This window comes from Tubulanus polymorphus, chromosome 4 (assembly GCF_964204645.1).
Source record: "Tubulanus polymorphus chromosome 4, tnTubPoly1.2, whole genome shotgun sequence".
NCBI lineage: Eukaryota > Metazoa > Nemertea > Palaeonemertea > Tubulaniformes > Tubulanidae > Tubulanus > Tubulanus polymorphus.
In genome coordinates this window covers 3,838,006-3,857,908 of record NC_134028.1, presented here as the reverse complement: position 1 = coordinate 3,857,908, position 19,903 = coordinate 3,838,006, and the positions used below count along the sequence as shown (strand labels likewise).

General features: G+C 39.8%; 1 protein-coding gene across 1 annotated transcript; it reads left to right on the top strand.

Annotated features, from left to right (window-relative positions):
• Positions 1-302: 302 nt before the first annotated feature.
• Positions 303-2,069, top strand: LOC141903402 (putative vesicular acetylcholine transporter-B). Its single transcript, XM_074791513.1, has one exon. The coding sequence runs from the start codon at positions 303-305 to the stop codon at positions 2,067-2,069; it is 1,767 nt and encodes a 588-aa protein (XP_074647614.1).
• Positions 2,070-19,903: the final 17,834 nt, after the last annotated feature.

The following is a 19,903-nucleotide window of genomic DNA, read 5'->3' as shown; positions in this document are numbered from 1 at the left end:
TAAAACAATAAAAAAAACACACGAAACTCTAGAAAAACAATTGACTTTTTGTTTTCCGAACAAACTGCATGTATTTGGATTAAATTCGGAGGTACTTTCAAAACGGTAGAATTCGGAGGAACAGTGCTTGAGCGCGCAGTGAATGAATCATGCCGACGTGTTGTTACAGATGATGTACGCGCTGACTTTATAGGGAGCACTATTATCAAAATCGCCCGAGGATATTGTCCGCTGAAATTGTGCTGACATTCAACCGTTAATTTACCGAAAGGATTAAATAGATTTGACGAACAGCCATCAACATGCCGGTGATACCGTTCATTAATAAAGACCTGTCGGAAATCCGCGAAATTCTCGACAAGAAAATCTACGAACCTAAATCTCAGCGCCGCCTGGTGCTGGTCATAGTATGCGTCGCTTTGCTACTGGATAATATGTTGTATATGGTCATAGTGCCGATCATTCCTGATTATCTGCGCAGCATCAACGCCTGGGGTTCGCCTACAATCGATAAAGGGACGACGAATATAACTAATATCACAATTGAATACAACAGAACTTATGAAAATATTTCGGGCTCGTTCGATTACACGTGGGTGAATTATACATCTTACAGGGTGCATAAATCCATTTTCATGGTGGCCGAATACGATAACGAAGATAGCGCGATCGGTGTACTATTCGCTTCAAAAGCTATTCTGCAACTGCTCGTCAATCCATTTACGGGTCATCTCATCGACAGAATCGGCTACGATTTTCCAATGATGATTGGTTTAGGGATAATGTTTCTGTCCACGTCCGTGTTCGCATTCGGTGAAAGTTACGCGATATTGTTCCTGGCGCGAAGTTTACAAGGATTGGGCTCGGCGTTCGCCGACACCTCCGGATTGGCGATGATCGCCGACAGATATACCGAAGAAAGGGAAAGATCTCTGGCGTTAGGTATCGCTTTAGCGTTCATATCGTTCGGATGTCTGGTGGCACCACCTTTCGGCGGCGTCCTCTACCAGTTTGCCGGTAAAAAGGTACCGTTTTTGATTTTGGCATCGATAGCGCTGGTCGACGGGTTGATGTTGTTCTTCGTGTTCAAACCTGTTCGAAAGTTGAGACGTGAAATGAAAGACGACATACCGCGAGGAACGCCGATATACCGTTTGTTAATGGATCCTTTTATCGCGATAGCTGCCGGTGCACTGGCCATGGCTAACGTATCCCTAGCGTTTCTCGAACCGACGATAGCTATCTGGATGAAGGACACGATGGACGCATCCGAATGGGAAATGGGTTTGATCTGGTTGCCGGCGTTCATACCGCATGTCGTCGGTGTTTACATGACGGTCAAAATGGCCAGGTCCCACCCGCAATACCAGTGGCTTATCGCCGCGATAGGACTTTCAATGGAGGGAGTATCTTGTCTCATGATACCGTTCTGCAAGACTTTCGGCGTGCTGATGCTTCCTATATGTAGTATATGTTTCGGTATCGCTCTCATTGACACGGCCTTGCTGCCCACACTTGGATACTTAGTGGATGTCCGCCACGTGTCCATTTACGGCAGTGTTTACGCAATTGCGGACATATCTTACTCATTAGCATACGCGTTCGGACCTATAGTAGCCGGATCGATCGTTCATTCGATTGGATTTGTGTGGCTCAACGTCGGCATCTTCTTGAGTAACATACTCTACGCTCCGTTGTTGGTGTTCCTGAAGACGATTTACACGTATAAACCATTCGACAATGAAGAGACCGTTCTGGTGGATGACTATCCACCTGGACAGAAATACAAAACTTACCAGATGAACAACATCAACGGCGGCATCGAACCGAAAGAAATCGACGCGCCGGAAATGAACAACCATTTAGTGCAGAACGACATGACCAAACCATCAGCGCCACCTATGAACGAGGTCACCAACCCGTTCTATCAACAGCAACAACAACCGCAAAACAACGCGATCGGTAATCAGAATTCGGTTAACTATCGTAATTCCGTTAAAAATCCCAGCTACCGAGAACGCGCTCAAGATTCGCGCAAAATCATGGAATCGTCTGACTCTGATTATTGACAATGACATTGGGACAATAAAGTTAAATCATGACCCAACTTATAGAAAGTCTTAGAAAATGTAGTATGAACGAAGGTGAAGATTTGAACGAACTTAAGTTTGGGTCTTTGCTGCTGAAGATGAGAGCCGCGGACTCAATAGGTGTAGTTCAAAGTAAAATAATCTTCATATAATATAGATTGAAGTATGAAAAGCCCACTGAATCAGGCGAGTAATTGGTCAGTCGAAAAGGGTTAAGCGGAGATGTTAAGACTTCATTTGCATAAATCAGCGTTGATATTGGGTTCTATAGTTTTGTTTTACCTGTAAGAAGAAATCAGAGTTATATAATATAAGCTATAAAATATCGGATGATATACATGTATAGGAATTCAGTTGAAATCAGGGAAGTGCATTAGATTGATAAATACATAGAGCAATTCATTAACGAAAATCGCCGATGGTTCGTGATGAGAACAAGAGAAACAAATAAAACCGTAATCACTGGTGATGTATATACATATATACTGTATGTCATAATAAATGAGTTACTGAGAAATATGCGATAGAATATTAGCTTCGTTACTCCGGGGAGCAGGGTCACTCACCCCCTTGCACGGTAATTAGGATCGCATCTATACAATGGATTATGACATGTATCCGTGGTCTAAAAATAATAATACTTCACCGTAATGATTGAGGCGGCTATGTCGATGATAGGTGCGGCCGGCCAAATCAGCCTTCGCCGTGGAAAAATAAGCGTTTCTAGCAAATTGAATTATTGTACAGTTCTAACGAAACTTTACAGGTTCGATTTCAAATCGAAACTATAAACGTACGTACGCTAGCGTCATCAGTGCGTACAATTACTTGAAAACACGAAATGAATTTAACTATCATCCATTGTGTGAGAATGATACGGTTAAGATATGACAGCCTACTGAATTATTCAGTTGCACACTTCAAATGTATTCAAAAAATTTTGCGTCAGCGATATATATATATATATATATATATATATATATATATATATATATATATATATATATATATATATATATATATATATATATATATAACGTACGCCATTAAAAACCGTTTGTTTGAATTTCATTTCGTCTGCTCACTGACTGCAGCGCGTTTCACAAGGGAATTCTAGCGCTGTTAAATTGATAGATCGTTTTGTTGTGTGAATATTATGTATAGTTGTTAAAATTGAATTTGTTATTAATTAAGAGGCTAAAGAGGCCGGATACGAGTATGAGTTTTCGATATTATAGATTCTGAAAACATTTCACGATCGTGTTGATGTTGTCGTTTCTAGCGTTCGATTCGATGGTTGCGTTATCCGCGGTTTTGACCGGACAACGATAGAGAAATAGTCGAAACATATTGTTGTTGATGTTCGTGTTATTGGCGTCGTGAGATTTTCTACGGAATTTTACACGAAAATCTAAAAAAAAAGACGGTGTAATTTTCCACGAAGATTCGGCGATCTTCTTGTAGTTCGATGCTGAAGGCACACATAGATATAATAAATATTGATGCAATTAGACATTGTTACTCGTTAACGTGCTCTAAACACTCCACTCAAAGTCTTATCTCGGCCGCCAAGCCGCCAATGTGATACGCTACCTTACTATAGAGATGATATAGATTTTAACAATTAATCATATTATTTATTAATACGATATTGACGAAAAAATCGAATGCTACTAATATATGGATGTAATATGATAACCAATGGTAAATTAATTAGTTGGCGGTAGATATTTAGATAAATGAAAAATACGTAAATTATTGTTATTAGGTAATGAATTTTGTATATTAATAGTTGACTATTAAAACCTTTTAGTCCTCGTGTGATAAGATATATATATATATAATAATGCCGTGTACAAAGACGAAGTAATGAGTAAGTTGCTACATGTATATGTATAATGTACGTATTGAAAAAAAATCAAGAGTAAAAATGTTATTGATAAATGCTATACTTGACTTATCTTAATAAACTCTGTCAAATTTTCTATCCGGTAGGGTTTAGCATATTCGAGCATAATGTAAATTGTGTATGATATGGAAATAAAAATGCAAACTTATTTCTATAAATTATATACAGATATGTACGTGCTTTATCGGCCAATATCAGGATAACTTTCTCTAAAGCGATTTGGTTTTTATCGCAATTCTCAAGCGATTAACGCATTCTTTCAGTACTATGTCGAAAAGGTCGGGGTGTTGCGTCGTCCGAAATAACAAATCTGCATCCAATTCGGTGGTCATTGCGTGAATAATCTATTTTTTTCCGTGACATTGATTGGGTTCATATTTCGGTCTGATTTGATCGCAGCGAGCGTCCATTTACGCTCATTAACCAACGCAGAATTCGCGAAGTGTTCCCTGTAATAGTAGATATAATAACTAAATCACCGCGGCGATTCTGCACAATGCGCCGGTCATTTTTTCCCAACTTGCCTGTGAAGTGGACCTTAGTTTCGTGCGTGCGTCCGCGCGTTCTTATCTCGACTGAGCAATTTTGCCGTTTTGCCGGTCGGGCACGTAGACTCGTAACGGCAGACGGTAAAATAGAAAATTGGCTTTCATGGTCCATGATGAAATATACGAACTGCTCAATCAAGTGCTAATTGGTCATTATGAAGGTTAGCTACGGGCTATATCTTCATCAGAGGACTTGCTTAATCTTGTTTGCGAGGAAGAGGTTTCAATCGGCAGTCAATATCGGTTGCTTGGCGTCTGTCACAAACGCACAAAGAGTCACACTGCAAGTTATTCATTCGCGTTGATAAACCTGAGCAGATATATCATGCAATCTGTCTCAATAGTTCTCATTCGCATTATTCCCAGTCCCGTAACTGCGAAGTTTCCGCTTGGTTTTGAAGCCGTGAATTTATAGCGAATTGCTCTCGGAATGCATAAAGCATTTGCCAATGTTTTCCCAGGTTCCGTGATATTATAGAGATCATCATAGATCGAAATGCTTATTGTCCACAGACAAATCCTTCATTTTCGACTATGCGGAAAATACTTATTACACTTTTCTTTGTTGTCAATCAGTATCAAAGATCCCCCAGGGAGACATCTAATCCATATATATATATATATATATATATATATATATATATATATATATATATATATATATATATATATATATATATATATATATATATATATATATATATATATATATATATATATATATATATATATATATATATATATATATATATATATATATATATATATATATATATATATATATATATATATATATATATATATATATATATATATATATATATATATATATATATATATATATATATATATACTAGTACAAGGGTCAGAGTGATATGTCACACTTTACCAGACACCATTGATGGACTTCCGTGGGTTTTTAATAGATGCATACCTGCTATTGTTTCAAGGCATTACGCGGGAGTTTACAAGGTGGTAGCTAATTGCTTGTTACATAATTCTTGGTATATTCACATATGATATGACTAGAAGCCGTATTGATTGGTTCGGTAGATAAGACAGTATCATCTTCTTCGATTGATATATCTATATCATCACCATCCGCGACTATTAATACAAAGCTTGTAATATGAAGAGTCACAATTAAGTCTTACAGCTCAATCTACTACATAACCTTTGTTTAGCACTCTCAAACTGATTAACACTTTGCAGCATAAAAAATGACTTATCTTTTGATATTGCGGACGCATAGGGCGGGCCGCAATTCATATTTCAATGGCTTATTTTCAATCATCCGCGTATACGTTTTACTTTTCGTAGTTTTTGAATCGCGTTGTTAATTATTTATTTATGCAACCACGAGAAATTGATAATGAGAAGAGGTTTCGAATTACTACTGCTACTAATTCCTACATTACACGAATGTTGTTTAATATTATAGTAGACGCATGGAGTCACTTGTGACGGTCGATTCCAGTCGAATTTATGTCTGTTGGTTATGCGATGTTGCGCGGCTCGATGTATATCGAACTATCGGATTTAGTTTTGCCACTAGTTTCAGCAATATACACGCGGAGCTATTAAATGAAACCACCCGTGTCTCGTGCGAGACACGTGGACTGACATGATGGGACCTGGACCATCTGTCGTATCCAGAATCACCATTGACGAAGTAAATGCTCTCCAGATATGCTTCTATCAAGCATGAAATCCCCATCATTACATACCAATACCGCGTCGACGTCCATTCTCTTCCCTTCGAGTTCACGTAACGGGTTATAATACTGTATTTGATTGTCCGAATCAGTTCCAGAAGAATACACTGGGCAAATTTCCAATTCGTCTTGAAATTCAATTGCGGCATGATGAAAAAAGCGACATGAAAGATCGCCTCCTAAAGGGAAATTCATGTAACGTGGTAGGCAACAAAGAGAAGAAATGCGTAGGATCTTCGTTTAAAATAAAACGCTGTAAACCTATGCGCTCTGATCGCCACAAGGCGCAGGCCTCCGGAAAACTCATCGACTATACATAGTCTACCTGATGAAGCCTCAAGGCCTTTTCAACATTAAAAATAAATCATAAAGTCGGAGGCGAACGAGACTGAATACATATTATATATCGCAATACGACGAGTTTCTCGTTTACAGTTACAACACGCAGCAGACGACAAAGAAACGTTCTAGGATGGTGTGGGTAGATTCATCGGCGTAACGTAGAATATCTGTCAAACACAAGAAACCAAAAAGGGCACTTGAAAATACCATAATATTTGAATAGATTATTGATATTAACAGCTCTAGTACTCGATTTTCATTAATCGTCTGACAAATCTGCCGTTCCGTCGAGTGCTGTTCGTCGTCTTATGAATGCACTTGTGTTTGGTGGGAAACATTTTTCAGAATTTTAAGCTGCGTCGTCTTATAATTGATGCCCTCTTCGTGTGCTATTAACTCGACGCTTGCGGCAGTTATTGAAGTGCAACGGAAGACGTTCAAGTCGAAAAACCAATGAATTCATAAACGCTGAATCTCGCTCTGCGCTACCATAACCAATATGGAGGATACAACGAATCTGAAATGATAAAAACCGAAGTAAACGTGAACCGTGGTTTATACGGTAACATTGTGCAATAGTATAAAATTTCAGTAGCATGAATTCTATTATGCAACTTAAGCTGTGGGACCGGCACCGCTACTGAGGCAAGCGATGGTTACTGGGTCGCTTCGTTTTCTTCTCCGCATTTCAGACGAATTCGAATCACTTTTTTCTCATTTGTGAATCGAAAGTGAATCTAGTATCTATTCGATGACTTGTTTGATGATAATCGGCCTAAAAATGCAGTTGAAATCTCATTGCAAAACGAGCTAATGTCCTCTACGAAAAAAAAACGGTCTAGTGTTACGCCATCTGGTGTGCGCTTGTACCCCATTCGAGGCACTAGCTTCCGGTTCGTATGAAAATGTCAGCATGTCGCAGACGCATTGACTCAGATTTCTACGAAAAGAATTTCGGTCTCGGTCTTACAACAGGAGGTTGACATGTTAGGCAGTTCACCGTGTACTCGTTTTCCTTTGTATCTCAATCAATAATGGACGTTTCTACTTTTTAAAGCTATGCCATTTACGCTACCTTACCAAATAAGAAACGCCTGCCTACGTACCATTTCTGATCTTAAAAATCAGAATCGGAGAATGTAAAGATGATGACCTTAAGGCTGAAGTAAAATTGATATGAAACTCTATAGTTCAGGCCATTTGTATTCGATGATAACTGAATCATGCAAAATGACACGGCTGAGTGAGTGGGAATCTGTGCATGATTCGTATTGTATGTGGAAATGTAAAAAGAGAGGAATCGGATCTGCTTGATTCTAGCTTATCCTTGGAAAACATTAGAAATATTTCCTGAACACCAACGCGGCGATCGTATTCTTTGAATGTTCGGGAATGAAATAAAAAGTCAATGCAGCGACCAAATGATTACAAGATTTTTCGTAAGGAGCCTATCGCTTCTTGTTCGGTCATGTTAATTTCTATGCACCGCGACTACCCCGAGGCATCCATCTACGATATTGTCATATTCCGATTTATGAATGATGGAATTGATTTACAAATAACATGCGTGTCCTTGCTGCTTATACCGCGAATGGAATTATCCGTAATTTTCCCAGTCGGACGTTGCAAACACGATGTCCCGAAGAGTTAAACCAATTATGGCGTCATGTGGGTTTTTGTCCAGTATTGTCCCCTCACTCGGAGCCCAGACTGTGACAGATGCGTTTATTGCGCGTACGTTGAAATAATATGATGTCGGTGTCCGTTGTTCGTGGTTCCTCGGTCAGACCGCGGAGAGTGGAAAGGACCGTTCACATATAGCCAATTACCAGTCCGCCTTCTGTAAACTCCTCTCGCGCACTTGATGAATGCCGACGATTCGATTCTATTCGCCTTCGACTGACTCGTAATCTAGGATAAGGACCTCGGTGTCTTAAATCGAATCAAAAGCTTATCACGCCATTCGCCACGAGAGTTCTCGAGTAGTTGGAGCTACAAAAGGTGGCCCACGGCAGCAGTCTCTCAAGAAAAGCAAACACTCACCACTACGTTCTCATATTATGCGTAAGCCAGTCAACGGTAATTGATTAAAGCTTACTTTCCCATTCTTTTTAAAGAAAAATAACAAAAATGCATCGCTCTTTAACCAGGAGTTGAGTCACTAATTCATAAACAATTGGTACATGCATATAAAATCACGCAGTCAAAAACTTCAGTATATTTCGTGACGTGCGTGTTTGTGGAGCCGCTTGATGAAACTTAAGTGATTTCAGGTATTGAATAACACTTCATCGCGTGGAAATCTAAAACCATTACATTTGACACGCATTCATTTTCAAGACATAAAAGAGATTGAACTCCGGATTCAGTATCGCTTTACTTATTTATCCACCGAAATAGTCGAGCAGATATGCACGTGGACAATACCCGCAGTGTAGAAATACACACCAAATTATGCCAAAATGATACTTTCAGAGTAGAATATCGAGGAATTCCATTTGGTTTAGTTAGAAAAAACGTTTAAGGTTGAATTGTGGCCGAAAATCCATGATGTTTGGCCCAATATAGCCGAAGATCTATGTTCATGCACTAGGCAGTTCATAGAAAAATTGTCGATTTCAGAAAATGAGTTACCATGTAATCATCAATATTCTTGCACAGGTATTCAGTATAATTGCTGCAGTGTTGATCGAAGCTCGTTCTAGCACTGCTGTGCGCATGTCGGTAAATTGACCTATAACATGTCGACACCTGCGGCTGAATTATTAAAGATGCTAATCGCACCGGTTTTCATGGCGCCCGCTTCGTCTGGTCGATGAGGAATTATTTGTCCTTGCCAATGATGTTGAATAATTGACGATAATATTGTTTAGCTCGGTGCGAAGAAAGTGCGGGAATGGCGTGGATTGATCCGTATTTTCGTATTTCCTCGCATTGTGACGGAAGGAAGTCAAGTCCTGTCAGCGGTGACGTGGTTCAAACCAGTGAGGCGAGTAACGTGAAGGGTTTGACAACAACTTCGGGCAAACTTTGAAATGATGAACCCCAACTGATCAAATTTAACCACCTTATCTTCGATCCCATAGCTCCCCGTTGTTCCAAATGTTTCCCACCAGATGCCTTCTATCAAGGCGTGTTTTAATTGAACTTACTCCATAGCAATTCCTGATAAAAAAACTCAACCAGCCGCTTCAATCAGGTTTACAGATTATGCTATTCCGGAATAGGTAGAGCGTATTCTGGGCAAAACGAACGCGCCAGAGGAGAATTCCGAAATCAGTAGAGACCGATCGAAATCTGACCAAAACTGGCGTTCCCAAACCAGGCCGATTCTTGTTGATTTTTTGCTGATGTAAAACTTTTTTTGGCAAAAGATGTCGGTGAGTATGATTTTATTAGCCGATATCCCGCGCCACTGGGAGCCACTCGGAAGACCGGATTCTGTTAACGGTTAAGTGCGCATCTAATAACGTCAGCAGACGCTTGTTCCCACAGCCTCATTACCAGAATGATCCTTAAACTTCAGAACAAAATACTCCGGCGATATTTGTGTTGAATCATCACAGGAATCACATCTCACCGAAGAGAGAAAGAGAGGAAGAGATGGCTCGAAATGACAGTATTTCATTAGGAAAACTAATTTAGATTATTTCGATTAAGTGTACTTTATATTCGCGCTAGAGTTTGTGATGAGTCGCTTATAGAAAGATACGGTCTTCAATAAAATGTTCTAAGAATTTCTCGTGCGTAGAACGAATGACAATCAACTAATGATAATTCTAATTTCATTTATTTATATAGAGCTTTCCACTGCGTATCAGAGCTGTCTACATAGAATACATCATCTCACATTTCGATGATAGTTGTTTGAAAAGGTTAATTTTCACACCAGATAGAAATCATCATTATCTGCAGCTGTGAAAATTAAAAGGTAGATTGTTTTAAATTGGAGCAGCTGAGACAAAATCTCGTAGTAGATTTTCTTTTTATTATGAAAAACTTTTTCGATGTTCCAGTTTTAGTTATTGATAACCGATTTGCGGGTATCGTATACGTGAACGCTCACTGCAAGATCGATGGTTTAAGTAAAATCTCTCATGCGTCGGCAATTCTCAGACCGTTTAAGCTTGTTTGTCTGTCCATTTCTTAATGCGATAGAAACCATGCGTTTCGCTAAATCGTTTTTCGCAGTCCTCATTTTACACGCACCACTGCCCGGAAATATCGCCGACCGCTCGAATCAATGCCGCTAACTAACCGTCGCGTGCTTTATGAGAAATTAATTAAAAGACTTGCAGGGGATAATACCGTAGTAACTCGCATACAAATGAAGCGAGAATCTGGTCTATAATAAAACGCGCCGGCTATGATGTATAATAAAATCATGTTTCAGGCTTATCGGCTATCAATCAAGCAAATAGAGCTCAATGGGGCAACTACTCGCCACGATCCTGGTCGCGTTTGCGATCTTTCATTTCCTCGCCGGTAAAGATGGCTAATGTCACTCTCGTTAACTTCACGAGGAATATAAATATCCCTGATAAATATCCATTTACCAAAAATTGACCGATGAATGAAGTATTAAGTGTCGAGCGAGCGTATTGTGTGAGTCATCGGGATATCAAGACTGCGAATGAGTACGAAGCGTATGATGATAGCGGTGTCGACGGAGGAGCGATCTTCCGGTTAGAGATACCTGAAAAACTAACTTACGAAACGCGTTTATTGACGCCTATGGGTGTTCTTTCGTTTGTATATAAGGGTTTTCTGTTTACAGGAAATAATCTTTTCGTATGGAAGCAAACAATTGACAACTAAATGAAATCCAGCCCGGGGGCTTTTTTCCTGAGAGAATTAGGGCGTTGTCGTGATTATTGCCTGAATCTGTCATCACAACAATACGATACCACTCCGTATAATACGGTGGCAAAGATAATGTATCACTATTTTTTTTATATCCTAGTGAATTCCACGGATGAAATGATAATTTCTTTCTAAGCAACTCATTACAGAATTTGCCAAAGGCTATAGGGTATATATTTCCTACAAATTCCATAAACAATATATGGATTGAATACGAGATGGATAGAAACGTTGACAAAACTACGTGGAATATGCGATGACGCACATGCCATCACGGTCAAATCTTATGCACGTCATTAAAGAAGATAGACCCCCATCCATCAGTGTTGCATAGTCAGCCTCCTTCCCCGAAGCTAACGTCGTTATCCAGAACAAAGATCTCAATTAGTTACCGTTGATTAAGCAAATAATGTTCGTGAAAAGTGTCGTGGAGATGACGGCACTCCCTAGCTCCACTCTCAAATCAAACAGCAAACGTCATCGCAATCTCATCAGTGTTTTTTTTCTCTTATCGGTTTGCTAGTTATCTGCAGTTACTGATCCGAACCAATGCAGCGATATATGCAACATCGTATTGATTACTTGTCTAAATTTACATCCAAACGGACGAAAAACTTATGATGAATTTGGTCTTAGTTTACTTTGAGAGAATTGACGTTCGTAGCATTAGAAAAAAAGGCAGACGAAATAATGAATGATGTATGTTGCAGACTCAGTAGGACTACCAGACGATTGACAGGGATTTGGCCAGTTTTCAATAATAACAAAACGATGATCAAAGCCAATCGAAGCTTGTAGCCCAGTTCTCAATCAACTACATCAATAGCGACAAGCGAATTGATTTCCCAAGGGTTCCCTAATATTTCAGAAAATCCAGATAACTTAGCGTTGAATTGAGCATACAAGTTTTCTCCGCAAAGGAACGAGACCATGCTCTCGAATCAACCATCAATTGGACCTCGGACACCAATAAACTATACATCAAATATAGATGATGATGTAGATTCATCCAACTATCATTAAGGACGTAATTGTCGCTCTCGTTGGTAAGATATTTCTAAAGCAGGTCTTCAAATACTGGATCCAGTTCCACAGTTGTTTGTGAGTTAGAGTTAACTCAGAACTCAGGATCCAGTTTTACAGTTGTGTGTTAGACTTAATATTCTGAGTTAAAATTAGTTCATTTTCAATGTTTTAACAACGTCAAATCTGTGGAACTGGGTCCTGGTGGCTAAAAATGTATTCATTTATTTCTCTAACTCTCTACACTGCCCTTTATTGAAACTTTTCACAATGAAATTAGTCGAAAGACACAAAACGAATAGGGTTTCCGAGACATACTACTCTCGTGGTTAAAGTACGTGAGGTTATTACTAAGTTTCCTTCGTTTATCCGCTAGAATCCTACTGAAATCAAAGTGTCTTCCGTCACGAGAAGGCTTTCAATAATACGTATCAATTTGTGTTGATGGGCTTTAGTTAAGTTGTCAGTTCTGGCGGATTAGTCGAACACACAGACACATTGTAGTGGATGATCTTGCATTCACGGTGACATCGACGTGATGAGTGGGAACATTGATCCGCCAACAGCATTGAGAAACCTTGCAGCAATCTCATTAAATGCTTTCGTTTGTGAAATGGAGAGTTTCTCGCTAATAAGCGCCAGTCAGATAATCGTGGCATTTGAATGCGAAGCAGCAGCTCTCGCTAACGCCTTCTTCTTCTGCTAGTGGTTCCAATCAGCGCCGAAACTATGTCGTTATTGATGACGATCTGATGATATAACGACAGAACGCGCGGGAGTTCGTTTGTTGTTCTCGAGTGGCAAATGCAGCCTTTCCTTTTTTTGTTAATTAACGCCGCAGTTGCGCGTACGGTATTAATCACGTCCGAAACTGCAGTATTTGCTGCGGAAATACCTGACTAACAGTCGGTAATTTATGCCCGAAACGTTGAAATTCTATATAGCAATAAAACGAAATTAATTGCATCCATAATTTCTGATACAGAGAAAATAGATTTCGTTAGATAAAATACTAAAAACTAACCATATGAAAGATGATAAGTGCGAATGCGTAGATATATTTACCAGAACGGATGAATCAGTCATGTGGTTCGGTTTTGGCAATCATAACTTACTGGCCAGACGCACGTACAAGTAGACACCAATCTCGAAATTGTTTGCCTTACTGAAGATGGATGACCAGTGGTTATATTTACTCTCAGATATCATCGTTAACTTCACCAGAACTAGAGTGTGGGGGGCTGGGGTATTTGAAAATGTAAATGCCGAAATAAAAAGATGCTTCGTTCATCATCCGACGCGAGGGTATTTTAGGAAAGATTTCGGCGAAGATGACCGCAAAAACCAATTGCTAGCGCCTCGGAGAGAATGGATAATAGCACTCGGAACGTCTCAGACGAAATCGGGAATGGCTGAAAATAATCGAAGCCATTAACAAGCTCCGCATCTACCAGCTTCATTTCGTCGTCGCCTACGCGTATACATACATATACATTAACTACCAGAAACTTATTCTGTCAATTGTTCTTCTTCTATCCATACGGGCGATTTCATCTTCGTCTGGATGCGACAATTGCATCGACTGCGCGGCTCGGTCCCACGGGACGAGGCGAACATTACCATCCGCCGCTCATTCCTGATCCCTTATCAATTTTATCGTCCCATCAACTACACTACTGTAAACTGTCGGTTCGTCTCGGAGCACTGGCACAAATAGACAGTACTCGTCAGAAGCTTTTTGATTAAATCGGCAACTTGCAGATAAAGTGCGAAGTCAATCGAGGATTTTATTGAAATCAGCTACGATTCAAGCGCGAAATGGTAAACGGAAACTGCAGTTTATTTAGCCTTATCGGGTTACGCGTCGGTATCAGTTAACCCTACAGTGTCTTGGTCGTCATACATTTAGCGCTCCCAAGGTATTCGCGGTGTCTTCTTTTATTATATTCATGCCAATAAACGTGACATCGAAATTAGAAACCGCATCATTCGAGCGTAGATAGGAACAAAATGAATTTTTTTCAAACAAAAAGTATACAGGCCTTTACGCAGTATGAAAATACAAAGAAAGGACGATATCGCTGTCGGTCTAGGTATCAACAAAATTGCGCCATTACATAACGTGAAGTTAGAATTCACGGTTACATTGTGCATGTATATACGACGCATACGTTATTCAATTACTGAATGCATTAACATCAAAATGTATGTTCATTGCAACTATTTATCGGGAGCCCGAGGTGAAATATACTGAAAAAAACCTGAAATGTCGCGCACACCCAAATGTAACGACTATTTTGTACGAAACATGCAGCGCCGGTATTGATGAAATGTATATAGATTTGAATCTGGTGAACTCTTCGTTTTATAAATAGCGTTTACAGTAATAGATTTGCATAAACTCGAGAGATTTTTCATTAGATCAATATAACACAAATCGATTCGAATTCTTTGATTTCAAGAGCGTGGCTGTTATGGAAATAAATCAAAATAGATTCGAATTCAGGCGTGTCGCCGAGAAACGTAGCTTTCTTGTAGAGAAGTTAGTAACGAATAGGTTTGATTTTAGCGCATGATGATGGACTGGGAGTGTAGGCGACGTGGTATGATTCATTGATAACAGGATCAAAAATTAAATCAATCGCAATGGAAATCGACCTGAAGGTGAAACGTATCTGATAGTCAATGCAGACTAAAATCTACAAAAAAGAAATAAGTCATTTCGCTTAAAAGATGTAGTTCGGGAACATTTTCATTTAAAATTCTCAGAAATGAAACTGTAATCAGATATAAAGCGGTGTATTTTTAACCTTACTTCAGAGAATAGCAAGAAATCGGAAACTATTATGACGAGATACCCAAATATGAACGCCGCCGTCGCCGCTGCTGCCATCAAAGCAGATATTTTCAGAAAATCTGCGCGCATTTTGTAACTAGCGCATCGATTATGTCTGAAGTGCTGGGAGTCAACATTATTGCTAAAATCTCGTACACGAATGGCTGATAAAGGTTTGTCAATTATTTCTGTAGATTTCTTGAAATGTATTTCTTGTCAATTACATTCAGTTATTTTGTTTGTCTTCGATGAATCGAATCTGAACTCGCGACAAATACTCGGTGTAACGCGCAGTATTAATAGGAATAAAAGTAAACGATATAGAATTAAGATTTCTCGCCAATTTTATCTAATTATCGTTTCCACTAGTGTCGGCTACGATCATCACCGACGTGTCAATTTCAAAGCGCGAAGTTACCGGAATCGAGAAAGTCCTCGATTCTGAACGTAATTACGGACATTCTCCACGATCACGTCGAGTGAATTGTAGAATTCAAATTCGAAACAAAAACTGAATGGCGGAAAAGTCCGAAACCTAATATAAAACACTCATTTTCAAAGTGCCGACGTTTCGGAGTAGCTCGTTAGCATACATGATTTATACCATGCACAGGTAATATTGACCGACTTGGGTTTAGCGTTACGGTACTAATGAGCAGGTTTTCTGTCGATTGAACGGTCCTCGCAGCTCGATAAGTTGCCTTTCATAGGACGCGAGTTTAGGAGTGTCAGCTCTTCAAACACGTGTAAGCCTATACAAAACACGGCGTTTTCTACCCCGTTTTTAATGTTTTATTCATCGAATTTAACAACGCGTCACTCGTAACGAATCCGCGCCACGGCGTTTGTTTTTACCAGTTCATCGAATGATTAACAATTCGTTTCTTCTTTTTTCTATTTGGCGCGTATCGGGATCGGTTCATACGACGTAGCGATATAAATTGACTTCTGCATCGGTTGCTTTTGCCTCCTCTATAAATGATGATAGTTTATTGTGAAAATTACATATAGAAATTTATACCAAATCGAACATATTTACTTCATAATCCATGCATATATGGCGGAAATCAATGTAGCACGAAAAGAATTCATTACAAGTTACACATTGTCATAGATAATTATCTGTTTAAAGAGTAGGTCTGGTTGTATAAACTTGTAATATCCGAGAGATCTATTGAAACTATCGCGCATTAAATGAGAAAATGTCTTTCAAAATTGTGTAGTCTGAGATACAAGCACAAAAAGGGCATATCAAAACAATATGATATTCATCTTCAATTTAGAAGTTGTATACTGACGTCATTTTAATTTCGTAAGCCTGACTGCGTTGGAGACTTAACAACGTTAGATGGTCGTTTACAATTTCCGGGTACACTGCAAGTCGCAGGATATTTCACTACCACGCGCGAACAGCACATGGCTGGGTGACCGCTTCCCTAACCGGGGGATGGATGGGACGTAAGCAATTAATACCGGACTTGGCTTACTGTAGGTAAGATAACCTTTCGGTAGCACTAACGTTAATTATCGCTTTGCGAACTTCCTGTCACCGTTAAAGCTGTTTTTTCTCTTGTTCATTCTACGACATGGTTGACAGCCTCCTTTCGGGCATTCCGTATCGACTAACGGAGTTGTCCTTTCGGTGGCACCGGCACTAATTTTCTCTTCGTGAACTTCCGGCCGGTCGTTTGGCCTTTCCACTCTGTCGATGTAGATCACAGCGATGCCGAGCCGATTCATTAAGCAATCCCTTGTCGACGTTACGGCGTATATTTGTCAAATCTCGTCGGGTCATTGAATAAATCGTCGGGAGACCAATCGGCGACGATCGACCGCGATCTATCGATATATCCACAGCCTCATCTCGTCAAGCGAGTGAGCGAGTTAGTTCGGTAATATTTAGATTGGTAATTGATTGAATCACGTGGCCGCTAGGGCATTCGTTTGCTAATTGTTAATCGCAACGGGACCAGGACGGACTTCATTTGGCTCAACTTTCGCGGCGAATTCGTCAAATTATCGGCTTGATTTTGCATAACGTAATTAGCGATAGTTTGACATGGGCGATGAGAACGCATGCCCTCGACGAACAAAGTCGACCGTGTCGCGGCCGGGAACTTGAGTTAAGAGTTCGGAATATATAAAACAAACAAAGAACGGCGGAGAATCAACCGTCGAAATTACCATCATCAATAACTGATGATTACACGAAGATAATTAGAATTTCTCCTATTAACGCCGATACAGCGTGTCGATCTATCTCAATTTCAAACCCGTACAAAATCTCAGATAAAAACGGCCACTTGAAGGCATCAACTCGTCGACTGAAGTTTGTTCAGTCGTCATTATCGAAAATGATGGCGTTTCCGCGCCACTTCAATTTCGGGTTTTATCCGATCAACTTGACGGAATAATGGGATATGATTAAAATAATGAGCATTACGTGACGATATCGGAAGATCGTTCGTTAAAAACTGAACGTTTGAAGTGCAGAAGCGGCTCTGGCAGTTGAAGCATACGTTCTCAGACAACCCTTCAGATATGTATCGGCGCCCGTGTCATAGAAAAAACCCACTATCGATTTCTTCACGACTAAGTTTTAATTTTTCATTAAATACATTGCACCACAGAGTTCTTCCACAAGTCGCCGACTAATTTATAAAAACTGCTTGCTTTTACAGCTAATTTGTGGGTATCAAAATGTTCTTTTAAGATTTGTTACTGTTGGTACCCCCTCCCTCCCAGATAATTGCGCTCTTGGTATGACGCTGTAGGATAGCATGTGCCTTTCCTCTCCTAAGATTTCGTTGTTGCGCTGTCGTCAAAACGAGTCATCTCCAATCGGCAATTTATATCTTTTCGATCATTTTTCATCGAACAAGTTGCATAGTTATCGTAAGCGGGTGAACAAATATTTTCAGCTGGACTTTTTTTTATGCGAGAAACCGCGAGCCGTCAGTTTTGTGTCGAGTGAACCGATCGTCGCATCGGTGCGCTATCTTGTATCTTTAATCAAGCACAAGCGGGCCGTTTATGGTAAAACTATCATTCTGTTTGTTCCGGCAATTCTTTGACGAGATTAAAACGACGATGAGTCGTCACTCGCAGCCATTTGAACGGGGTATTTATCAAAGCGGTCTCTTCTGCTTGAATTGCCATCAACGCGGTGCGACTACTTCGGGTGTATAGGAAAAAAAACGGATGGATTCGTGTTCGCTGCGCGTTTCATTAGGTGTACACCCACCAGTACAACTTTGACGTAAAATGCCCGATGATGTTAAACTTCCAACCCGGTTGCCAGAACTTACCTGACATTTATTCTACAAGCGATATAAAAGTATACAACTAAGGGTAAATTTCTTTTCAGTGCAGCAAATCTTTTCCCGACATCTTATTCGAGAAGGTTATCCATACAGAAAGATGACCCATGGGTCGATATGTCTTCCATTTCTCCGGGATTTCGAAATGAATAGTCAACCATCGCCAACGTTTTGTATCTGAAGCGCCGTGTTATACAACATACGAACGCTTTTTATACGGCTATTCTTTTTATGCGGCGAATCATCATTCCTCGGGCGGAATAACGATATATCCATCGACGCGTGATCTGAAATAGCTCAGGGCGCGTCTACGGCCAGCCGAGCGGGGCTGTGTACCGCCGCGACAGTGCCAGTAATTTGAGTTTATTTTCCCGATGATGAATATCAAACACGCCTTGATTGCCGTCGCTAGCCGAAGAAAATGCGCTCATCAATGGAACCTGTGGTGTAATGTCCCATAACATCGCCTGGCATCTCGTCATCGAGATGGAATTACGCTTCGTAATATTCGGCCTGCAAATGAAGGCAATTCACAATTCCTCGTCCGACCAATATAGCAATTACTTGGCAATTTCGTTACATGATTTGCCTAAACTTGGTTATTGAATTTCGGCGCCAATCGCCCCGAATCCGAGCTAGAAAATCTATTTTCGAGTAAATGTGTATATTAAAGTTGACGATGCACTATTACGCGTGTAAGCGAAATCCTCTCCACGCGTAGACTTAAGTTCGCTGCCTGGGTCCCTTTTGGTTATCAGATTTAAACTATAGATAACTGAATTTTCGGCAATTTTAGTTCAGGGAAAAGCTGTTTTATTCTGTTAACCGTTGCTTTCGTATTTAGGTACAAAGCACCGTTATCTCTGTTCGTCGTTTCAATCTAGTGAAGACGAATCCATACAACTTTTCTCGCACTGATCTCGTGTCCTACGGACATAAAAACCGAGTTATAACACATTAAACTAGAAAAATGCACTTCTGACCAGAGAAGAATCATAGAAATATATCTAATTTTAAAATCGAAGAGTATTTGACCTTAATGATGTATAGTAAATACAGTTTTTGTGATAAAAACCATCACAGAAATAACCAGAAAACTATGGACTTATAAACTCTAGTTTATACTCTAGTTTATAAGACATGGTTTTACCACAAATTCGTAAACATCCTCCCTGAGTGTATTTACAGCCATATGAATTCATATGAATGAGTGGTATGTTATTCTCAAACGGGAAATGAAAATAGCATCAGAAGTTC